The following is a 20,150-nucleotide window of genomic DNA, read 5'->3' as shown; positions in this document are numbered from 1 at the left end:
GCTGAATAAACCCTTTCCTTCCATAAGCTGCTTCTGGTTGGGTGCTCTGTCCCAGCAACAAGATGGTAACTGCTACAGTATCCATGAATGTGGAAGGGCGGATGAAGGTCAGAAAACTCATGGAATATCATCAGTCCTCACTTTCCCCCTTATTTAAAACAAGTCTTGTTGCTGTTTTGTTTTGTTTTGTTTTGTTTTGTTTTGTTTTGTTTTGTTTTGTTTTGTTTTGTTTTGTTTTGTTTTGTTTCTGCTGATATGCCAGGCTAGCCAGTCCTTAAACTTCTGCATGACTCTCCTACCTGTGCCTACCACTCACCGTAGGAATGCTGGGATTAGTCACTGGCACCACTGCATCTGACTCTGCATGGGGGCTGCGGATCCTAACAGTTGTGCACTCAGTGCTTGTTACCCACTGAGCCATCTACCCAGCCTAGAACTGTACCTTCAATTGCAATAAATGCACTGCAGAAATGTTCCCAAACTACTCATTTGTAATGTTTTTTAAAATGACAAAAACAAGCTGGGAGTGGTGGCGCACGCCTTTAATCCCAGCACTTGGGAGGCAGAGGTAGGAGGATCACCGTGAGTTCAAGGCCACCCTGAGACTGCATAGTGAATTCCAGGTCAGCCTGGGCTAGAAAGAGACCCTACCTTGAAAAACCAAAAAAATTAAAAATAAAAAGACTACCACAGGCTGCAACCATGGCTCAGCAGTTAAGGCACTTGCCTGCAAAGGCTAATGACCTGGGTTTAATTCCCCAGTACCCGCATAACTCCAGATATACAAAGTGGCGCATGCATCTGGAGTTTGTTTGTAGTGGCTACAGTCCCTGGTGTGCCCATTCTCCCTCTCTCCCCTTGCAAATTAATAAAAAAATTAAAAAAAAAAAAAAGACTACCACCACTAATCTACTGCTTTTTAAGCTGTAACAGAAATGCATACTTGTAGACTAGCGCCTTTAACCACTAAGCAATCTCCCGGCCTAGAAATGACACTTCACGGGAAGGCTGCGTGAGCTGTCCTGCCACAGTGGTCTAGGAGTTCAGAGCACACTGCCAACACCAGACGGCAACCCAATGGGAATCTGGCCTCCGACCCTTTCAGTCATCCTATGAACGGACACCCCAGCCTTGTAGTGGGTTAGAAGAACTGTAAAGGGAAGAGGGGTAGACCCCGAGCCACCACTGTTGTCAGCAGGGTTAAATTTCAGACAAGAGTGAAGGTTCCAGAGGACCTCCTGCCCCTGGAGCCAGGACATGTGTGCCTCACCCTGGTGACTACAGTTGTACCTTTTGTTGTTGTTGTTGTTTTGTGGTTTTGGGGGGATTTTGGGTTTTTTTTGGGGGGGGAGGTAGGATTTCACTCTAGCTCAGGCTGACCCATCTAGTCTCAGGGTGGCCTTGAGCTCAAGGTGATCCTTCTACCTTGCCTCCCAAGTAAAGGCATGTGCCACCACATCCAATTTTTTTTAAATATTTTTATTGATTTACCTATGAGAGAGAGAAAGGGCACACCAGGGGCCCCTGCCACTGTAAACATGAACTCCAGACCATGCACCACTCTGTGCATCTAACTTTACATGAGCACTGGGGAACCCAGGCTATCAGGCTTTACAAATGCCTTTAACCACTGAGCCATCTCTTCAGTCCATCAAGTATCTCTGCTCTAGAAGTAACAGACTGACATAGAGCCCTGACTACAGGTTTTCCCATGTAAGCACACCCTGCAGGAAGACTGCCATTCATCCAGAGGCATCAGGTGGCCATGTGAGCTTCGTAGCCAACAGCACACTGTGGCAGAGGACTCAAGCTCTACAGTAGGATCCCTGTTCCTCTGGAGCACCAGGCTGATGTGGTACATCACTGCCCACTACCCTTCTGAAAACCCTGTAGTACCGACCACTGATCCAAATCCAGAAACCTTCCTGGTGCCTATTCCCGCTTCTAACACCTAGCTCTGAGGCCGGGGTCTCATTCCTCTCCAACAATGCTGAAGGGAAAAGGGAAGTACGGTTATGGGGCCAGAGGAGCAGGGGAGTGGCCACAGGCTCATACCACCTCTCTATCCAGCTCCCTGAAGAGACACACAGCACAGGGACTGACCCTCATACCCTGGCACTGTGACTTGTGCCACATGCTCTTCTTGGTTTTCCCAACTCTAGTCCCCAGGGTGCCATCTCAGAGTGAGGCTGCTGTCCACTCACACATTAGTTGGCCTATACATCTCAGCCAAGCCTCACAGTGCCACATTGGGCCCATGTCACTCAGGCTCTCCTCCTACCTCAACACAGACGCACCAGAGCAATCCTGGACTCCCTAAAGCCCTCCCTGAATAAACTGCGCATACAGTGCTGCTTTCAGGACACGGCAGCCTCAGCCTCCATACCTAAACCCGGAAAGTTCTGAAGAAGGCAATGCTTAAATATCTTATAGTCTGAGTCTAAGAAAACATCCATTTGGTTTAGTTTGGTTTGCAGTGTTTTGGAATCTGTTGTCATTGTTTTTGAAACAGGGGCTCCATAGGTAGCAGTGATGGTTTATACTAACTGTCAGCTTCACAGGACCTAGAATGGCCCAGTGAGGGATTATCTAGATTAGGTTACCCTCTGCGCATGCCTGTGAGATTATCTTGATTAGGTTAATCAAGGAGGGAAGGCTCACCTTAACCGTAGGCAGCATCATCCCTTGGGCTGGGGTCCTGGACTTTATAAGAAGGAGAAAGCTGGCTGAGCGGCTTTCATTGCTCTCGGCTGCTCACTGTGCACTGAATGGAACCAGCTCAAGCTCCTGCTGCCGTGCCTTTCCCACCATGACGGACTGTGACCTGGAACTGTAAACTGAACTCGACACTGATGTTGTCAGGTTACCTTGTCCCAGCAACGTGAAGGTAACTACGACTACACTGAGGCTAGCCTGAACTCTTGTTTTGTTTCTTCAAGGTAGGGTCTCAATCTAGCTCAGGCTGAACTGGAACTCACTCTGTAGTCCCAGGCTGGCCTAGAACTCACAGCGATCCTGCTGAGATATGTGTGCCAGGGCTGGAGAGATGGCTTAGCAGCTAAGGCACACGCCTGCGAAGCCTAAGGATCCGGGCTCGATTCTCCAGGTCCCACGTAAGCCAGATGCACATGGTGGCATATGCGTCTGAAATTTGTTTGCAGTGACTGGAGGCCCTGGCACACCCATTCATTCTTCCTCTCTCTCTCTCTCTCTCTCTCTCTCAAATAAATAAAAAATAAATCTCTAAAGGTGTGTGCCACCACCCCCAGCCTACCTGAACTCTTTTTTTATTTTTTTTTATTTTTATTTTTTTTTTTGGTTTTTCGAGGTAGTCTCACTCTGGTCCAGGCTGACCTGGAATTAACTCTGTAGTCTCAGGGTGGCCTTGAACTCACGGTGATCCTTCTACCTCTGCCTCCCGAGTGCTGGGATTAAAGGCTACCTGAACTCTTAATTCTCCTGCCTCAGCTTCATTACCATATCTTTTGGGGGGTTGTTTGTTTTGTTTTGTTTCTGGTTTTTCAAAGTAGATCAGGCTGGCCTGGAATTCACTATGTAGTCTCAGGTGGTCTTGATCTCACAGCCACCTACCTCTACCTCCTACCTCTACTCCTAAGTGATAGAATTAAAGGTGTGCGCCACCATGCGTGGATCATTTGGGGTTTTTTGTTTCTTTTTTAAAAAAAAATATTTTATTTATTCATTTGAGAGAGACATAGAAAGAGGGAGAAAGAAAGAGAGAATGGGCACACCAGAGCCTCCAGCCACTGCAAACTAACTCCAGATGCATTGGCCACCTTGTGCATCTGACTTAAATGGGTCCTGGGGAATTGAACCTGGGTCCTTTGGCTTTGCAGGCAAACACCTTAACCACTAAGCCAATTCTCCAGCCTAAAACATTTGAGAGAGAGAGAATGGGCATGCCACAACCTATAGCCACTACGAAATCCAGATGCATGCGCCACCTTGTGCATCTGGCCTTACATGGGTGCTGGGGAGTTGAACCTGAGTCCTTAGGCCTTGTAGGCAAATGCCTTAACCACTGAGCAATCTCTCCAGCCCTCTTTTGTTTTTTAAATAAAACTCATTCAATCTTTTCCCTTTTTGTTTGTTTGTTTTTCAAGGTAGAATTTCACTTTAGCCCAGGCTGACCTGGAATTCACTATGTAGTCTCAGGATGGCCTCAAACTCACGACAATCCTCCTACCTCTTCCACCCGAACCTCTTCCACCCGAGTGTTGGGTTTAAATGTGTGCGCCATCATGCCCAACTCAAACTCTTTTTCTAACTGGAGAAAATGTATTTGATTTCTATACAAAGCATTAGAAACTGAAGGAGCTATTCAACTTTGTCTCTCAAACTCACACTTCCACATCAGGCCACCCACTACTCACAGTACTGACCAAAGGGGAGGAGGAAACATTCTTGCTTATTCTCCACTTGTTTTAGCACCAAGGGTAAGGACTGCACCACACACTCTTCCATTTACAAAGAACATTTGCTGGACAAATCCAATGTGCAAACACAAAGTTCTTTAAATTTATCTGGGAACTTCTGTTTCATGATGTCCACATACCTCATATGCATATTAGTTCTCTATACCTCCCAATTCAGCAGAAGCCAGGCAAGGACCTATCATGTCCATCTGACATGCTGTGAGGAGTCAGCCTGAGTACAGGAGGTACTCAAGAAATGAGCTCTGGGCTGGGGAAATGGCTTAGTGGTTAAGGTGCTTGCCTGTGAAGCCTAAGGTTCCAGGTTTGATTCCTCAGGACCCATGTAAACCAGATGCACAAGGGGGTGCATGCATCTAGAGTTTGTTTGCAATGGCTAGAGGCCCTGGTACACCCATTCTATCTACCCTTCTCACTTTCTATCTCTCCCCAGTAAATAAATATTAAAAAAAAAAAAAAAAAAAGAGGGCTGGAGTTAAGGCATTTGCCTGCACAGCCAAAGGACTCAGGTTCAATTCCCCGGGACCCATGTTAGCCGATGCACAAGGGGGTGCACACATCTGGAGTTCATTTGCAGTGGCTAGAGGCCCTGGTGCACCCATATTCATTCATATTGTGTCTCTCTCTCTCTCTCTCCCTCTCCCTCTCCCTCTCCCTCTCCCTCTCTCCCTCTCTCTCTCTCTTTCCCTCTCCCTCTCCCCCTCCCTCCCTCCCTCCCTCTCCTCCCTTCTTTCTGTGTCAAATAAATAAATAAAAATAAAGCCAGGCTTGGTGGCACACACCTTTAATCCCAGCACTTGGGAGGCAGAGGTAGGAAGACTGCTGTGAGTTCAAGGCCACCCTAAAAGGACATAGTGTATTCCAGGTCAGCTAGAGTGAGACCCTACCTCGAAAAACCAAAAAAAAAAAAAAGAGTGAGGGCTGGAGAAATGGCTTAGCAGTTAAGGCACTTGCCTGCAAAGCCATAGAGCCCAGGTTCATTTCCCCAGGACCCACATAAGCCAGATGCACATGGCACATGCTTCTGGAGTTCATTTGCAGTGGCTAGATGCGCTGGCATGCCCGTTCCCTCTCTTTGTCTGACTTAAATAAATAAAACATAAAAGAAGAAGAGGAGGGGAGGGGAGGGGAAGGGAGGGGAGAGTAGGGAAGGGAGCTCCAACAAAGCTCAGTTTCCCCAGTACTGTGAATGCTTTGGGCAACAGGGATGTGCTCCACCTTGCAAATCCCATTAAGTATATCTTGGAATGGGCCCAGATCAACCATCACTTATCTGACTTCACCTAAAACCTGAGGCCAATTTTCCCCACTTCAGAAATGCCTAGACTTTAGGAGGAAGTGTGGCGTGTGTCCATCACACCTGCCTCGCCCATCACATGTGCCCTGTGCACAGTGGCAGTGTCCTGTAAGGTTGAGGAGCGCCACAGTGGACGGAGGGAGAGAGGGGCCACATCAAACCTCACAGCACCATAGGGCCAGCATTTTTTTTCTTTTCTGATTTGGGATGTGTTATCTTTTTTCCCCTTTGTTTGTTTGACTGGTTGACTGATTGTGATATGGTTTTACTATATAGCTCAGGCTAAGCTCAAACTCCCTGTTCTCTTGTCTTCACTGTCCCTGCACAACCATGCCTGGCTCAGGTCCAGTGGTTTTTTTTAAATATTTTTATTTATTTATTTGCAAGCAGAGAGACAGAGAATGGGCACATGTGTCTAGAGTTCATTTGCAGTAGCAGGAGGCTCTAGCTCACCTATATTCATCCCCCACCAAAAAAATACTGGGCATGGTGGCGCACCCCTTTAATCCTAGCACTTGGAAGGCAGAGGTAGAAAGATGGCTATGAGTTCGAGGCCACCCTGAGACTACATAGTGAATTCCAGGTCAGCCTGGGCTACAGTGAGACCCTACCTCGAAAAAGCAAAACAAAACAAAAAAAATCTACAACAGGTGAGGTTTTCTGGCTCTCACAGCCCCTCCCACTCAGGAGCATACTCACACCACGTGTTTTATCTCTACTGGCCTTCATGCAAAAATCTCAAAGCAGCTGGGCGTGGTGGCACACGCCTTTAATCCCAGCACTCAGGAGGCAGTGGTAGAATTGCCATGAGTTCGAGGCCATCCAGAGACTACATAGTGAATTCCAAGTTAGCCTAGGCTAGAGTGAACGCCCCCCCCAAAAAAAAAAAAATCTCAAAGCATCATTTTCTGCACCAGGCTCTCTCATCTGCCCTTCTGGTCTGACTCATTTGATTTTTTTAAGCACCAAGGAAATGCCATTTAATCCCCAAAATACAGCTTTTCCAAGAATCCTGGTGGCAAGCTGCTGCCAAAGCAACAGAAAGAAAACCATTCCAAGAGGAAAGAGAAGTGCCAGGCATGGTGGCGTCACACGCCTGTAATCTTAGCACTTGGGAGGCTGCGACAGAGGATTACTATGAGTTCAAAGTCAGCCTTCAATATGCAGCAAAACTCTGTCTCAAACCAGAGAACGAGGGGCTAGAGAGATGGTTAGGCAGTTAAGGTGCTTGCCTGCAGAGCCTAAGGACCCAGGTTCCATCGAACCACAGTACCCATGTAAGCCAGATGCACAAAGGTGGCACATGGTATCTGGAGTTCATTTGCAGGGGCTGGAGGCCCTGTCAAGCCCGTTCTCTCTCTATATCTGCCTCTTCTTCTCTTTTCCGCTCTCCCTCCCTCTTTCTCTCAAATAGATAAACAAATAAATAAAATTTAAAACAGAGAAGGAAGCTGGGCGTGGTAGCGCATGCCCTTAATCCCAGCACTCAGGAGGCAGAGGTAGGAGGATCACTGTGAGTTCGAGACCACCCTGAGACTACATAGTGAATTTCAAGTCAGCATGGGCTAGAGTGAGAATCTACCTCCAAAAAAAAAACAAAACAGGGCTGGAGAGATGGCTTAGCGGTTAAGCGCTTGACGATGAAGCCTAAGGACCCCAGTTCGAGGCTCGATTCCCCAGGATCCCCGTTAGCCAGATGCACAAGGGGGTGCATGCATCTGGAGTTTGTTTGCAGCAGCTGGAGACCCTGGCACATCCATTCTCTCTCTTTCTCTATCTGCCTCTTTCTCTCTCGTTTGTCACTCTCAAATAAATAAATAGGGCTGGAGAAATGGCTTAGCGGTTAAGCACTTCCCTGTGAAGCCTAAGCACCCCGGTTCGAGGCTCCATTTCCCAGGACCCATGTTAGCCAGATGCACAAGGGGGTGCACGCGTTTGGAGTTCGTTTGCAGTGGCTGGAGGCCCTGGCGCGCCCATTCTCTCTCTCACTCTATCTCTTTCTCTCTGTGTCTGTCGCTCTCAAATAAATAAGAACAAAAAAATTTAAAAAAAAAAACAGAGAAGGACAGACTGACTGAGACTACATGGGAAAATGCTACCCATGGAACAGCCAACTTGCCACAAAAGAAAGCATGGCCCCACCCTTCAGAGGAGGGGGATGGGAAAGTGTCCTGAAGACCATGCGGACACTTCCTGGAAGCCACAAGGACACAGCAGCACAGGCAGACTTCCTTCCTCACCCTCTTCTTACCATGTCATGCATTTCCCAAATGGGTTTCTAAGGAAAACGAATTATGCAGAAGATTGCAAAAGAAAATATGCAAGAAGAGCATTCTTTTGAAAACGTCGGCACTTTTCAAATGGACAGTCAGGAAGATGAAACAGACCTTTATGGGCTTTTAACTTTGAAGTTCTTTTAAAAATTCAACAAGCCAGGGCTGGAGAGATGGTTCAGTGGCTAAGGCGCTTGCCTGCAGAGCCTAACAACAGGAGTTCAATTCCCTAGTACCAACATAAAACCAGATACACAGTGGCACAAACATCTGGAGTTCATTTATAGCAGCTAGAGGCCCTGGCACACCCATTCTCTCTATCTCTCTCCCTCTCTCTGTCTCTAATAAATAAATAAATAAAAATAAATCTTAAAAAAATAAAATAAAATAAAAGCCAGGTGTGGTGGTACATGCCTTTAATCCCAACACTCGGGAAGCAGAGGTAGGAGGACTGCCATGAGCTTAAGGCCACCCTGAGACTACATAGTGAATTCTAGGTCAGCCTGAGCTAGAGAGCAACCCTACCTTGGAAAAAAAAAAAAAAAAAAAAAAAAAACTCAAGCTGGGGAAATGGCTCAGTGGGTAAGAATGCTTACTACACAATGAAGGGGACCTGAGTTTGATTCCCAGCATCCAAGTAAAAACCTGGGAGTGGCTGTGCATACCTAGCACTGAGATGGTTAGACACAGGAGGATCACCGGGGCTTCTATGATCTAGCCAAAACAGGGAGCTCTGGGTCCAGGGAGAGGTCCCTGTCTCAAGAAAGCAAAACAGAAGAGTTATAGAGGACAATGGATGTCCTCCTCCGGCCTCCGTGGTGCACAGGGGCAGTGGGCATCGGGTACACACAAACCACACATACTACACTCACCAAAAATAAAGAAAAATAATTTCAACAACAGACTAACAAAGTCCAATCTTGTCTTCACCACTGCACAGCAAAGCCAAAAGCCAACTTCATGTCTAGTTTTAGGCTGAAGCTTAAGCAAATCTGAATTTTTTTTAATGCTCCATTTCTTCATGTCCAATTTATGACTAAGAACAACTGGAGTTCTCTGAACAAATAAATTTTTTAAACTTTACTCACACTCAATACAATTCAAAGGGGCGTCCAACACCAGCAGTCAGCAGTGGAATGAGCCCAGGGGACCCCTCCAGCTGAGCCTGTACCCACAGCAAAACCACACCCTTCCTTGGGAACATGGGAGACACAACCAGCAAACCTCCTGTCTCTTCTTCAGCTGAGCGCCTAGCAGGACCAAGTACAAGACTTCCATGCATGAAGGAAGCATCCAGCTTCATCTCCAAGTCCCAGTCCCAGCCCCCACCACAGGGATAAACAGCAATTTTTGTAATCCCCCCTCAAATAAATATATAAAATAAAATATTTTCAAAAGATGTCCCCCACCAAACATATAACGAACTTATGCCCCACACCGTGGTAAGGTGAAACTACCGTAGGTGGCATGCGCGGAGCACACTCAGCCCCGCAAACGTGGAGGCTCGGCAGCACAGCACAGCACGCTGAAGAGTGGTGCTGCCCGTCCTGGTGATGGCGACTGACAGGCAGCTGCACTCCCCAGCTTTGCTCGTAAGAGGACCAAACCAGGGCTGGAGAGATGGCTTAGCGGTTAAGCGCTCACCTGTGAAGCCTAAGGACCCCGGTTCGAGGCTCGGTTCCCCAGGTCCCACGTTAGCCAGATGCACAAGGTTGCGCACGCGTCTGGAGCTCGTTTGCAGAGGCTGGAAGCCCTGGCGCGCCCATTCTCTCTCTCTCCCTCTATCTGTCTTTCTCTCTGTGTCTGTCGCTCTCAAATAAATAAATAAAAAATAAAAAATAAATTTATAAAAAAAAAAAAAAAAGAGGACCAAACCACATGCGGACAGCCCAGGGAAAGAGCAAATTCCAAGAGGGCTTCTGGCAAACAAATGCCACCTTCGTACCTAAGTCAGAGACTACTTGCAACCACACTAGACTGTTGGTATGCCAATAGCAACGAATAAAGACCTGGATGCGGACTGGAGAGATGGCTTAGCAGCTAAGCGCTTGCCTGTGAAGCCGGTTCGAGGCTCGATTCCCCAGGACCCACGTTAGCCAGATGCACAAGGGGGCGCACACATCTGGAGTTCGTTTGCAGTGGCTGGAGGCCCTGGCATGCCCATTCTCATTCCCCCTCTCCCTCCCTCCCTCCCTCTCTCTCTCTCTCTCTCTCTGTGTCGCTCTCAAATTTATAATAAAATAAAATAGATAAAAGACCCAGATGCCACTGAGGTAGGGGATGTGGCTCAGTGCAGTGAGGTCCTGGGTTCCCTCTTCAGCAATACAGGAAGAAAAGAAAAATACAGGAGCCAGGCATGGTGGCACATGCCTTTAATCCCAGCACTCAGGAGGCAGCGGTTAAGAGGACTGCCGTGAGTTTGAAAAGGAAAGAAAAGAGAAAAGGAAAGAAAAAGACATGATAATGAAGTAATATAGGACTCTCCTTCATGGATACCATGTGTGGAAAAGCAAATGGAAGTTATAAATGACCAAAGAGCAAGTAACAGTTACTTTCCCAATACTGGCAGGGTGTTTTTGTTTTTGTTTTTTTGGATTTTCCAGGTAGAGTTTCACTCTAGCCCAGGCTGACCTGGATCACTATGTAGTCTCAGGATGGCCTCGAACTCATGGTGATCCTCCTACCTCTGCCTCCCGAGTGCTGGGAGCGTGGGCCACCATGCCCGGCTTTTTGGCAGGACTTTTGTTTTCTTGGAATCCTCTGCTTGAATATGACACCAATGCATACAATCCATAAAACACTTGTGTGGGTCTCAAGGGCTGTACCAGGTGACAAAACCAATCTCCACGTGTATACATTTATACAATTCCAGTACTGAGACATCCCTGAGAGCTAGCTGGGGAGCGCACACATGGTTGCCAAGGTGGGGGAAGGTAGTACGGCTGCAGGGACTGGAGCCAGGGAGATTTGCTGTGATGAATAATGCTGCACCACGGGGCGGAAGTCAGACAAAGCTTCACATACAGAAGCACGCAGGCTCACATACACATGAGCACGTGTAACTGTGAAATCTAGAGGCTGGACTGCTCAGTAGTGGAGCACTTGCCAAGCATGCTCAAGGCCTGGACTGACTCCTTGGCACTGAAAATAATAATAATTAAATCTAAATATCTCAGTGATTTGCACCAGTATCAGTTCCCCAATGTTGAAAATATCCTGTAATTATGCAAGATGTCCACATAAGGAAAGATGGGGTGAGGGATGCCAGGGACCTCCCTGTTGATTTCTTCATGACTTCCTGTGACTCTGTAATTACTTCAAAATAAGGAATTATTTTAAAACTGGGAGTAAAGGACAAGAATATTTTTACAACTTAAAAAGAGAGAAATGCAGCCGGGCATGGAGGCAGGAGGATCACTGAGAGTGCGAGGCCACCCTGAGACTACATAGTGAATTCCAGGTCAGCCTGAGCTAGAGACAGACACTACCTTGGAAAACCAAAAAAGACTGAGAGAGAGAGAGAGAGACAAATACGCCAGGGATGATAGCAAACACCTTTAATCTCAGCACTAGGGCGGCTGAGGTAGGAGGATCACTGTGAGTTTGAGGCCAGCCTGAGACTATATAGTAAATTCCAGGTCAGCCTGGACTAAAGCAAAACCCTACCTCAAAAAGAGAGGGCTGAGGGCTGGAGAGATGGCTTAGCGGTTAAGCGCTTGTCTATGAAGCCTAAGGACCCCGGTTCGAGGCTCGGTTCCCCAGGTCCCATGTTAGCCAGATGCACAAGGGGGTGCACGCGTCTGGAGTTCGTTTGCAGAGGCTGGAAGCCCTGGCACGCCCATTCTCTCTCTCCCTCTATCTGTCTTTCTCTCTGTGTCTGTCGCTCTCAAATAAATAAATTTTTTTAAAAAATTAAAAAAAAAGAGAGAGGGCTGAGATACATAAGGTGGCACATGCATCTGGAGTTCATTTGCAGTGGCTGGAGGCCCTGGTGTGCCCGTTCTCTATCTATCTGCCGCTCGTGCGCGCACGCGCGCACTCGCGCGCGCTCTCTCTCTCTCTCTCTCTGTCGCTCTCAAATAAATAAATAAAAATAAAAACATGTTTTTGTTTGTTTGTTTGTTTGGTTGGTTTTTTCGAGGTAGGGTCTCACTCTAGCTCAGGCTGACCTGGAATTCACTATGTAGTCTCAGGGTGGCCTCAAACTCACGGCAATCCTCCTACCTCTGCCTCCTGAGTGCTGGGATTAAAGGCGTGCACCACCACGCCTGGCAGAAAACGTGTTTTTAAAAAAAGAGGGGGGGAGTGCTGGAGGAATGGCTTAGCGGTTAAGGCATTTGCCTGCAAAGCCAAAGGACCCAGGGTAGATTCCTCAGGACCCACATTAGCCAGATGCACAAGGGGGTGCACACATCTGGAGTTCTATTTGCAGTGGCTGGAGGCACTGGTGCACCCATTCTCTCTCCCCCCCCTTTATATGTCAAATAAATAAATTATTAAAAAGAGAGGGGGTCGCCGGGCGTGGTGGCACACGCCTTTGATCCCAGCACTCGGGAGGCAGAGGTAGGAGGATCACCAAGATTTCGAGGCCACCCTGAGACTACCTAGTGAATTCCAGGTCAGCCTGGACCAGAATGAGACCCTACCTCGGAAAAAAAAAAAAAAAGAGGGGGGCACTGGAGAGATGGCACAAGATGGCTCATGCATCTGGAATTCATTTGCAGTGGCCAGAGGCCCTGGAATGCCCATTCTCTCTCTCCCTCTCTAAAAATATATGAAATATATATATGTAAAGAAATGTCATAGTGAAGCTCATTTTTAAAAATAAAAAGAGAGAGAGAGAGAGTTTACAGACTCCCACACACTGAACTCATATTAGCAAATTCACTGGCCCTGGCTACAGTCAGTCAGGAAGTCAATTTTATGAAACTAAACTAGTCTTGTTACCTGAGCCGAAAAGCTACAGGTCTAAGCCCATACGGCACAGCAAGGTGTGGATTCCTTTTCAATCCAGAAAGCAGAGCCGGTGGCTGACTGTGGTAAGAGGCAAACTACTAACTGAAGTCCAGGCACATGCAGAGCTTCTGGGCTCTCAGCCCCTTGTCCCTCCTCCCTCTGTGCTCAGCCGACCTTACGGGAAGCTTTAGGTAAAGGGTGCCTTGCTGTTGAGGCGCAGCTTGAACAGGCTTCAGTAACATTCCAGCTCACATACCACCCCGACACCCAGGGTCAGAGGCTGGTGACTTTCCAGCCGTGAGGGCCGGCAGCAGAGCCAGGGTGCATGCAGAACATCAGGGGCTGGCCCAGGGCTCTCTCTCCACAGAGCCCGAGTTCTGCCACCATTCACTCACTCATGGGAAAATAATGAGCACAAAGCTCAGGTCCAGGGGCTGGGGAGATGATGGCTCAGTAACTCCACAAACAGGAGGACCCGAGTTCAATCCACAACACCCATGTTAAAAAAAAAAAAAAAAAAAAAAAAAAAGCCTGGTCGGGTGTGGTGGCGCACGCTTTTAATCCCAGCACTCCGGAGGCAGAGGTAGGAGGATCGCCATGAGTTTGAGGCCACCCTGAGACTACAGAGTTTAGTCCAGGTCAGCCTTGACTAGAGTGAGCCCCTATCTCAAAAGAAGAAAAAAAGCCAGGTAGATCACTGGGGCTCCCTGGTCAGTCAGTCTAACCATAAAATGGGGCGCATCCATGTTTAGCGAGAGACTGTCTCAGAGAAATAAGATGGTAAAGCAATAGACGAGGGCACCCAGTCTTCCTCCGGCCTGGAAACATGTGCACGGGTGCAAACATCTGAACACACACATGTATATGCTACACGTGCACACACGCGCGCACACTTAAAGGGGGAGGAGGGACTGTCATCTAGGGCTCAGTCCCTACCAGTGGTTCTCAACCAGAGAAAACTCTGCCCCCAGCAGACACTTAATGACAGGCACAAATGAGGCAACTGATGCTGCTAACCACCAAGGCACTGGAAATCCCAACAAATCATCATCCATCCCCAAAGGTCAGCGGTGAAGGAGGCTTGCTTTATGGTGAGCTAACAAGTATGGACCAAGTACTCACCATGTGGCCCTTGTGATCAAATGTCAGCCACACATCTAACAAGTGGTGACTAGGTGTGTCAGAAAATGGCTTTCACTCGCTATATCCTGCCCAAAGCAATCCTCTTCAAAAAAGGTAAGGACAGACAGCCATAGCCAATCCAATCTAAGGGTGCTAAGCCTTCGTCCCTAGGGTCCTCTTCACAAAATGCACCAGGAGCCTGAATGTTACTGTCTGGAAATTTGGCTAAGCCCTGGCCCAAGGGTGCCTGTGTTTCTGCAGAGCAGGAGGGAGGGATGTCTTCTACCTTTCCAGAGTCGCAGTCCCAGGCTGGCTGGGGTCTTCCACCCAGTCTTGAGGAATGGAGCGTGTAAAAGGAAGGGCTAGAATGACAGCACACAGCAAAATCCCTGGAGACATACATTAATCCTAAAGTAACATAAACATGCAGTCTGCTATCTGCTGCATAACAAGAAAAAATAATAATAAACTACCGGCAGGAAAGTGGCTTTTCTCGTCCCATAAGTAAGGGGATGTCTCTGATAACCCACTGCAGTTTCTGCATGCCAAAGTCCTAGGCACCAGTCCTGCCTGACCTTTAACCTTTCTGACCCATTTCACTTTGGATGGCTTTTCTTTTTTTTTTCACCCAAGGGACACTGGCTGGAGGGCCCAATCCAAAAGGAGCAAAAGCTGCTTCCAGCATCCACACCCGGCTGCTGCCGATTCCCTGGGGGAATGAGTCACTTTAATCGCAGCGGGTGAGATCTAATCAGCGTATAAGAAGCCGCCAGAACCGGGTCACAAGCCCTTCGCCTAGACGCACGGAGCCCGGATTCCCCGCCCAAAGAGAAAATCCACGCTGTTTTGGAAAAGACTGGGTTAAATGCTCCATTACTAGAAAGACCGAGATGACATCATGCTGGGGAGGGGCGTCCCGGGCCGGAAGCCCCTCGACCGTGCCACAGACCCCACAGACCCTCGGCCCTGCACTCCCTTCGTCACCCCTATACCTCAGACACCCCTACACCCTGCACCTCAGTCCGAACCCTCATGGGCAAACCTCAATCTCACAACCCGATACCTGCACCTACTCCACGGGTCCGCACCCCCAGATCTTTGCCCCGCACCCCAACTCCCACCCCAATCCCACTGCCACAAACGCACCCCCAAAAACCCACCCTGCACTCCGACCAGCGCTCACAACACTGCACCCGCGCCCCATGGCAGGATCTGCACCCAGGGACCCTCGCCCTGCACCCCAACCTTAGTCCTCGTGTCAGGCCACCAGCCCATCTCCAGATCTGCACCCCTGGACCCTCATCCTGCACCCCAGAGCTTGAGCACTCTCCTGAGATCCCCGCCCTACAGCAGGATCTGAACACCAGACTCTGGCCCCACCATCCGGATCTGCATCCCCGCACCCCGGCTCAGCCCTCATTGCCAGTGGGCACTCGGCCCGCGCGCCCGCACCCCAAGGCCCCGGCCAGCACCTGTGGCCCCTGGCCGCGCCCCCGCCCAGGCCCGCCGGAGCCAGACACTCACAGTTGCGGATGTCGGAGATGAAGACCGCCAGGCCCCGCATCCCGTCCCCCTTGGACACGGCCGGCATCTTGACGTCCGGGAGCGGCCTCGGCGGCGGGCCGGAGCAGAGCGGGCGCGGGCGGTGGACGTCTAGCCGAGGAGCCCTGGAGCGCGGAGCCGCCTCGGGCCCGGAGCGCCGCTCTCTGGCCGCGCGCGCGCGCACGCACGACGCACGCGCCGGCGCGCACGCTGAACCTCGAGCGCGGCGACGGGCGGTACGAGGCGGCGTGCGCGCTCCCGCGATGCAAAGACTTGGGGGCGGTGAACACGCAGGCGGAGCCACGGGTTCGCGCCCCCGGTGTCCGTGGCGAGGGCGAGGAGCCGGACGCGCCAGCGCTGCGCCTCCTGTTATCGCCAGGGGCAGCGAATACCCGGAAATGTGGGTGGCGGTCACTGCGGAGGGCGGGCCCGCGCCCGGCGTCACCGAGCCGCCCTCAGGTACTGTCGCAGGGGTACACCCGGCTTGAGAGAGCCACGGGACGCAACACCCGACCAGGGCTGGCCAGTCCCATGCAGAGGGCGGGAAAAGAAGCTGGACACCGGGACCCCCTTCCGCCGACTCTCTGGGCCTCGCAGCACCAGAGGAGACCACCAGAGGAGAGGTAACCCAGGGGCCTGGCCATGGGACTGACCTCCCTCCCCAGGCCACCGGGGCAGGGCCAGAGGTGCGTGAAAGCGTCCGAACTGGAACAGGCAAACACTGATCCAGATCCCATCTTCCTTTACAAATGGGAAAACAGCCCTGATGAGAGAGACTGTTCACCCTTGTCCAGGTGACTGCAGTCTGTCTAGGGCCCAACTTCTCTGAGCCCAGCTTTGCCTCCGGCCTGTGAAGGTAGCATTTCCCCTGTGGACCCACTGAGCAGAAAGGTCCTGGCTGGGCTGGACACAGACTCAGGGACAATGGAAAGCAGATGGCCCTCCCCAGGTCTGCTCTGTGACAGCAGATGGTTTTGAATAGGAAGCTACCCTGCAGGCAGTTATCCGGCCTCAGTACCTGGAACTGGCCCAGACCCACGCCAACCAGACCTTTGTCCTCTCTGTTGCTCACTTCCGGGTGAGAGAGTAGATCTAGGTGCAGCCTAGCCAGGAGGAGGAAGGAGCCAGGACCCTCCCACGAATCAAGTACCCCACGGAAGCCTCAGGACCCCTGGGAAGAAACTGAGACTGTGACAGGCACAATCTCTGCCAGGCAGCTCAGTTCACAGTTCCCAAGAAAAGCTGAGAGCCAGCTCCAGAGAAGACCCCTCCCCCCAGCCACCTCCTGGTAAAGGAGGGGACCCGGGATATTTATCCCCCAGCCTAGCACTTCCATCACAGGGATGTTTATGGGCCATATGAAGTGTGCCAGACAGGTAGCCCCAAGAACCCTCGTGTCCATGCCCAGGTGAAGGGGAAACTGCCAAATGTTTTGAGAGAAACTTGGAGCGGGGCAGGCCAGTGTACCACCTCCTGATACAGACTCCACCTTGGTGCTCCCTCTGGAATTCTTAACAGTCAACCTGTCACACAAGAGTACCATAGGCTCCCATAAGGCCTGACAGGTGACCATAAGGAAGGACTGGAGAGCCATCACTTTTGCCTTCCCAGACACATAAACCTTGAGACCAATCCCCTCCCCAGCCTGGGTTCTGAGCCCATCATCCTTCATGATAACAGCCACTTTTTGTTTGTTTGTTTGTTTTTGTTTTTCGAGTAGGGTTTCACTTGTAGAATTCACTCTGGAATTCACTATGTAGTCTCAGGGTAACCTCAAACTCATGGTGATCCTATCTCTGCCTCCCGAGTGCTGGGATTAAAGGTGTGTGCCACCACACCTGACTCACTTTTTTTTATTTTTTATTTTATTTATTATTTATTTGCAAGCAGAGGAGGGAGGGAGAAAAAGAGGAAGGGAGAGAGAGTGAGTTATGGGTGCACCAGAGTCTCTTGCCACTGCAAAAGGATTCCAGATGAAAAAAGTACATAAGTAAAAAAGAACTCCAGATGCATGTGCCACTCTGTGCATCTTGCTTTCCATGGGTACTAGGGTTTTAAACCCAGGCCATCAGGCTTCGTAAGCAATCACCTTTTACCACCGAGCCATTTCTCCATCCTGACAGCCCCACTTCAATAAGAGAGAGGCACTATATTTGATAGTATGCACAGGGAGTAGAAACAATTCTATTTGTTTGTTCAAGATAGGGTCTCAGCCGGGCGTGGTGGTGCACACCTTTAATCCCAGCACTCGGGAGGCAGAGGTAGGAGGATCGCCATAAGTTCGAGGCCACCCTGAGACTACAGAGTTAATTCCAGGTCAGCCTGGACCAGAGTGAGACCCTACCTCGAAAAACCAAAAATAAAAAAAAAAAAAAGATAGGGTCTCACTCTAGCCCAGGCTGACCTGGAACTCAGTCTGTACCCTAGGCTGGCCTCAAACTCGTGGCAGTCCTCCCAAGTGCCCAGCAAAATAATATATAAATAAATAAAAAGGGGTTGGAGAGATGACTTAGCAGTTAAAGTGCTTTCCTGTGAAGACTAAAGAGCCAGGTTCAATTCCCCAGTACCCAGGTAAGCCAGTTGCACAAGGTGGCACATATTTCTGGAGTTTGCAGTGGCTGGAGCATCCATTCTCTCTCTCTAATAAATAGATAAAATATTTTTTAAAAATTAGCTGGGCATGATGGCACATACCTTTAATCCCAGCACTTGGGAGACAAAGGTAGGAGGATCTCGCCGTGAGTTCAAGGCCAGCCTGGAACTATAGAGTGAGTTCCGGGTCAGCCTGGGCTAGATCAAGACCCTACCTTGAAAAGAAAAGGCTGACGATGTAGCATAATGGCAGAGTGCTTACCTAGCGTGGAGGCTAGGCCCTGTTCTAAGTGAACCAGTACTGTGCGCAACAGAGGCTTCAAGTTGTGCCTCGCCCTGGGACCTCACGCCACAAGCAGCATTGGGTTCCATGTTGAACACCGATGCAGAGGCAGGGTGACTGTGTCTCATTTGTGGACAGACACTAGCCCCTGTCCCGCACCAACCGGGAGGCACAGGCTGACAAATAACTTATTTATGCAAGTAAAATAGCACCGACCCATAAATTAGCAAAGCAGATCGTAAACACATGGGCACATGGGCGTAATTCAAACCATACCAGAAAGGCCAGGCCGGTAAAGGATGCAGCCCCTCACCTGGATCACATAGAAACACCGAACACTGTGTCAGTGACAGCACCTAACACTATTATGGTGGCTATGGTGACAGTGAGAGGGCCTACCAAATTGTCATCTGACCAGTGCTTTCCTCAAGGGCATGGAATTCCAGATTGTCCCCTGGGGCTTCAGCTCAGTAAGATCCCATCGCAGGCTGTCCTCGCACACCCAGTCCTGCCTCACACCTGCAGCTGGGCAGTTCTGCACACCTGCGGCTACTCTCCCAACTTTTTTTTTTTAAGTATCTTATCGACCACCTGCAGTGATTAGTTGCATTTGTATCAGATCACCACCAATTTCTTTACTAAGTCCTCTTTGAAACTCTGGGGCCTCCATAACTTTTTAAAAAAATAAAAAAATACATAAAGTTTTAATAAAAAAACATAAAGTTTTTTTTTAATTTTTTTTTAATTTATTTATTTGTTTGAGAGCGACAGACACAGAGAGAAAGACAGATAGAGGGAGGGAGAGAGAGAATGGGTGCGCCAGGGCTTCCAGCCTCTGCAAACGAACTCCAGACACGTGCGCCCCCTTGTGCATCTGTCTAACATGGGACCTGGGGAACCGAGCCTCGAACTGGGGTCCTTAGGCTTCACAGGCAAGCGCTTAACCGCTAAGCCGTCTCTCCAGCCCAATATTTTTTTATTTTTTGACTTTTCAAGGTAGGGTTTTGCTCTAGCCCAGGCTGACCTGGAATTCAGGAATTCACTACATAGTCTTGGAGTAGCCTCAAACTCAATGGGATCCTCCTGCCTCTGCCTCCTCCGCCCCACTACCCTCCACAGGTTGGTGGATTGCTATGAGTCTGTGAGTTCAAGACCACTCTGAGACTACATAGTGAATTCCAGGTCGGCCTGGGCTAGAAAGCAAGATCTTACCTCAAACAAAAAAAAAAAAAAAAGATTGAGAATGGGTGTGCCAAGGCCTCTTGCCACTGCAACCAAACTCCAGATGCATGTGCCACTTTATGTCTGGCTTTATGTGGGTACTGGGGAATGGAACCTGGGCTGTCAGGCTTTGCAAACAAGTGCCTTTAAATGCTGAGCCATCTCCCCAGCCCCGAAACTTGTTTGGTTTTGCTGGGGTTTTGTTTGTTTTTGCTGGGGTTTTGTTTGTTTGTCGTCTGCCTGTTTGTTTGCCAAGGTAGGGTCTCACTCTAGCTCAGCCTGACCTGGAATTCACTATGTAGTCTCAAGGTGGCCTCAAACTCACAGCAATCCTCCTACGTCTGCCTCTTGAGTGCTGGGATTAAAGGCATGCACCCCCATGCCCAATTTAGCCTTTCTTTTTTTTTTTT

General features: G+C 49.5%; 1 protein-coding gene across 2 annotated transcripts in view; it reads right to left on the bottom strand.

The window, feature by feature from the left end:
* Window positions 1–15,782, bottom strand: part of Ap2a2 (adaptor related protein complex 2 subunit alpha 2) — a 92,509-nt gene extending 76,727 nt beyond the window's left edge. The window contains exon 1 of one of the 2 annotated variants that reach the window (XM_004654187.3): window positions 15,627–15,782. In XM_004654187.3, the coding sequence (XP_004654244.1) occupies window positions 15,627–15,693 (67 nt within the window). In that variant the 5' untranslated portion in view covers window positions 15,694–15,782. The remainder of the gene's footprint in view (window positions 1–15,626) is intronic. The other variant, XM_004654188.3, reaches the window with a different exon arrangement.
* Window positions 15,783–20,150: the final 4,368 nt, after the last annotated feature.

The sequence above is a fragment of the Jaculus jaculus genome, chromosome 1, assembly GCF_020740685.1.
Source record: "Jaculus jaculus isolate mJacJac1 chromosome 1, mJacJac1.mat.Y.cur, whole genome shotgun sequence".
Taxonomy (NCBI): domain Eukaryota; kingdom Metazoa; phylum Chordata; class Mammalia; order Rodentia; family Dipodidae; genus Jaculus; species Jaculus jaculus.
This window is presented reverse-complemented; position numbering and strand designations above follow the sequence as displayed.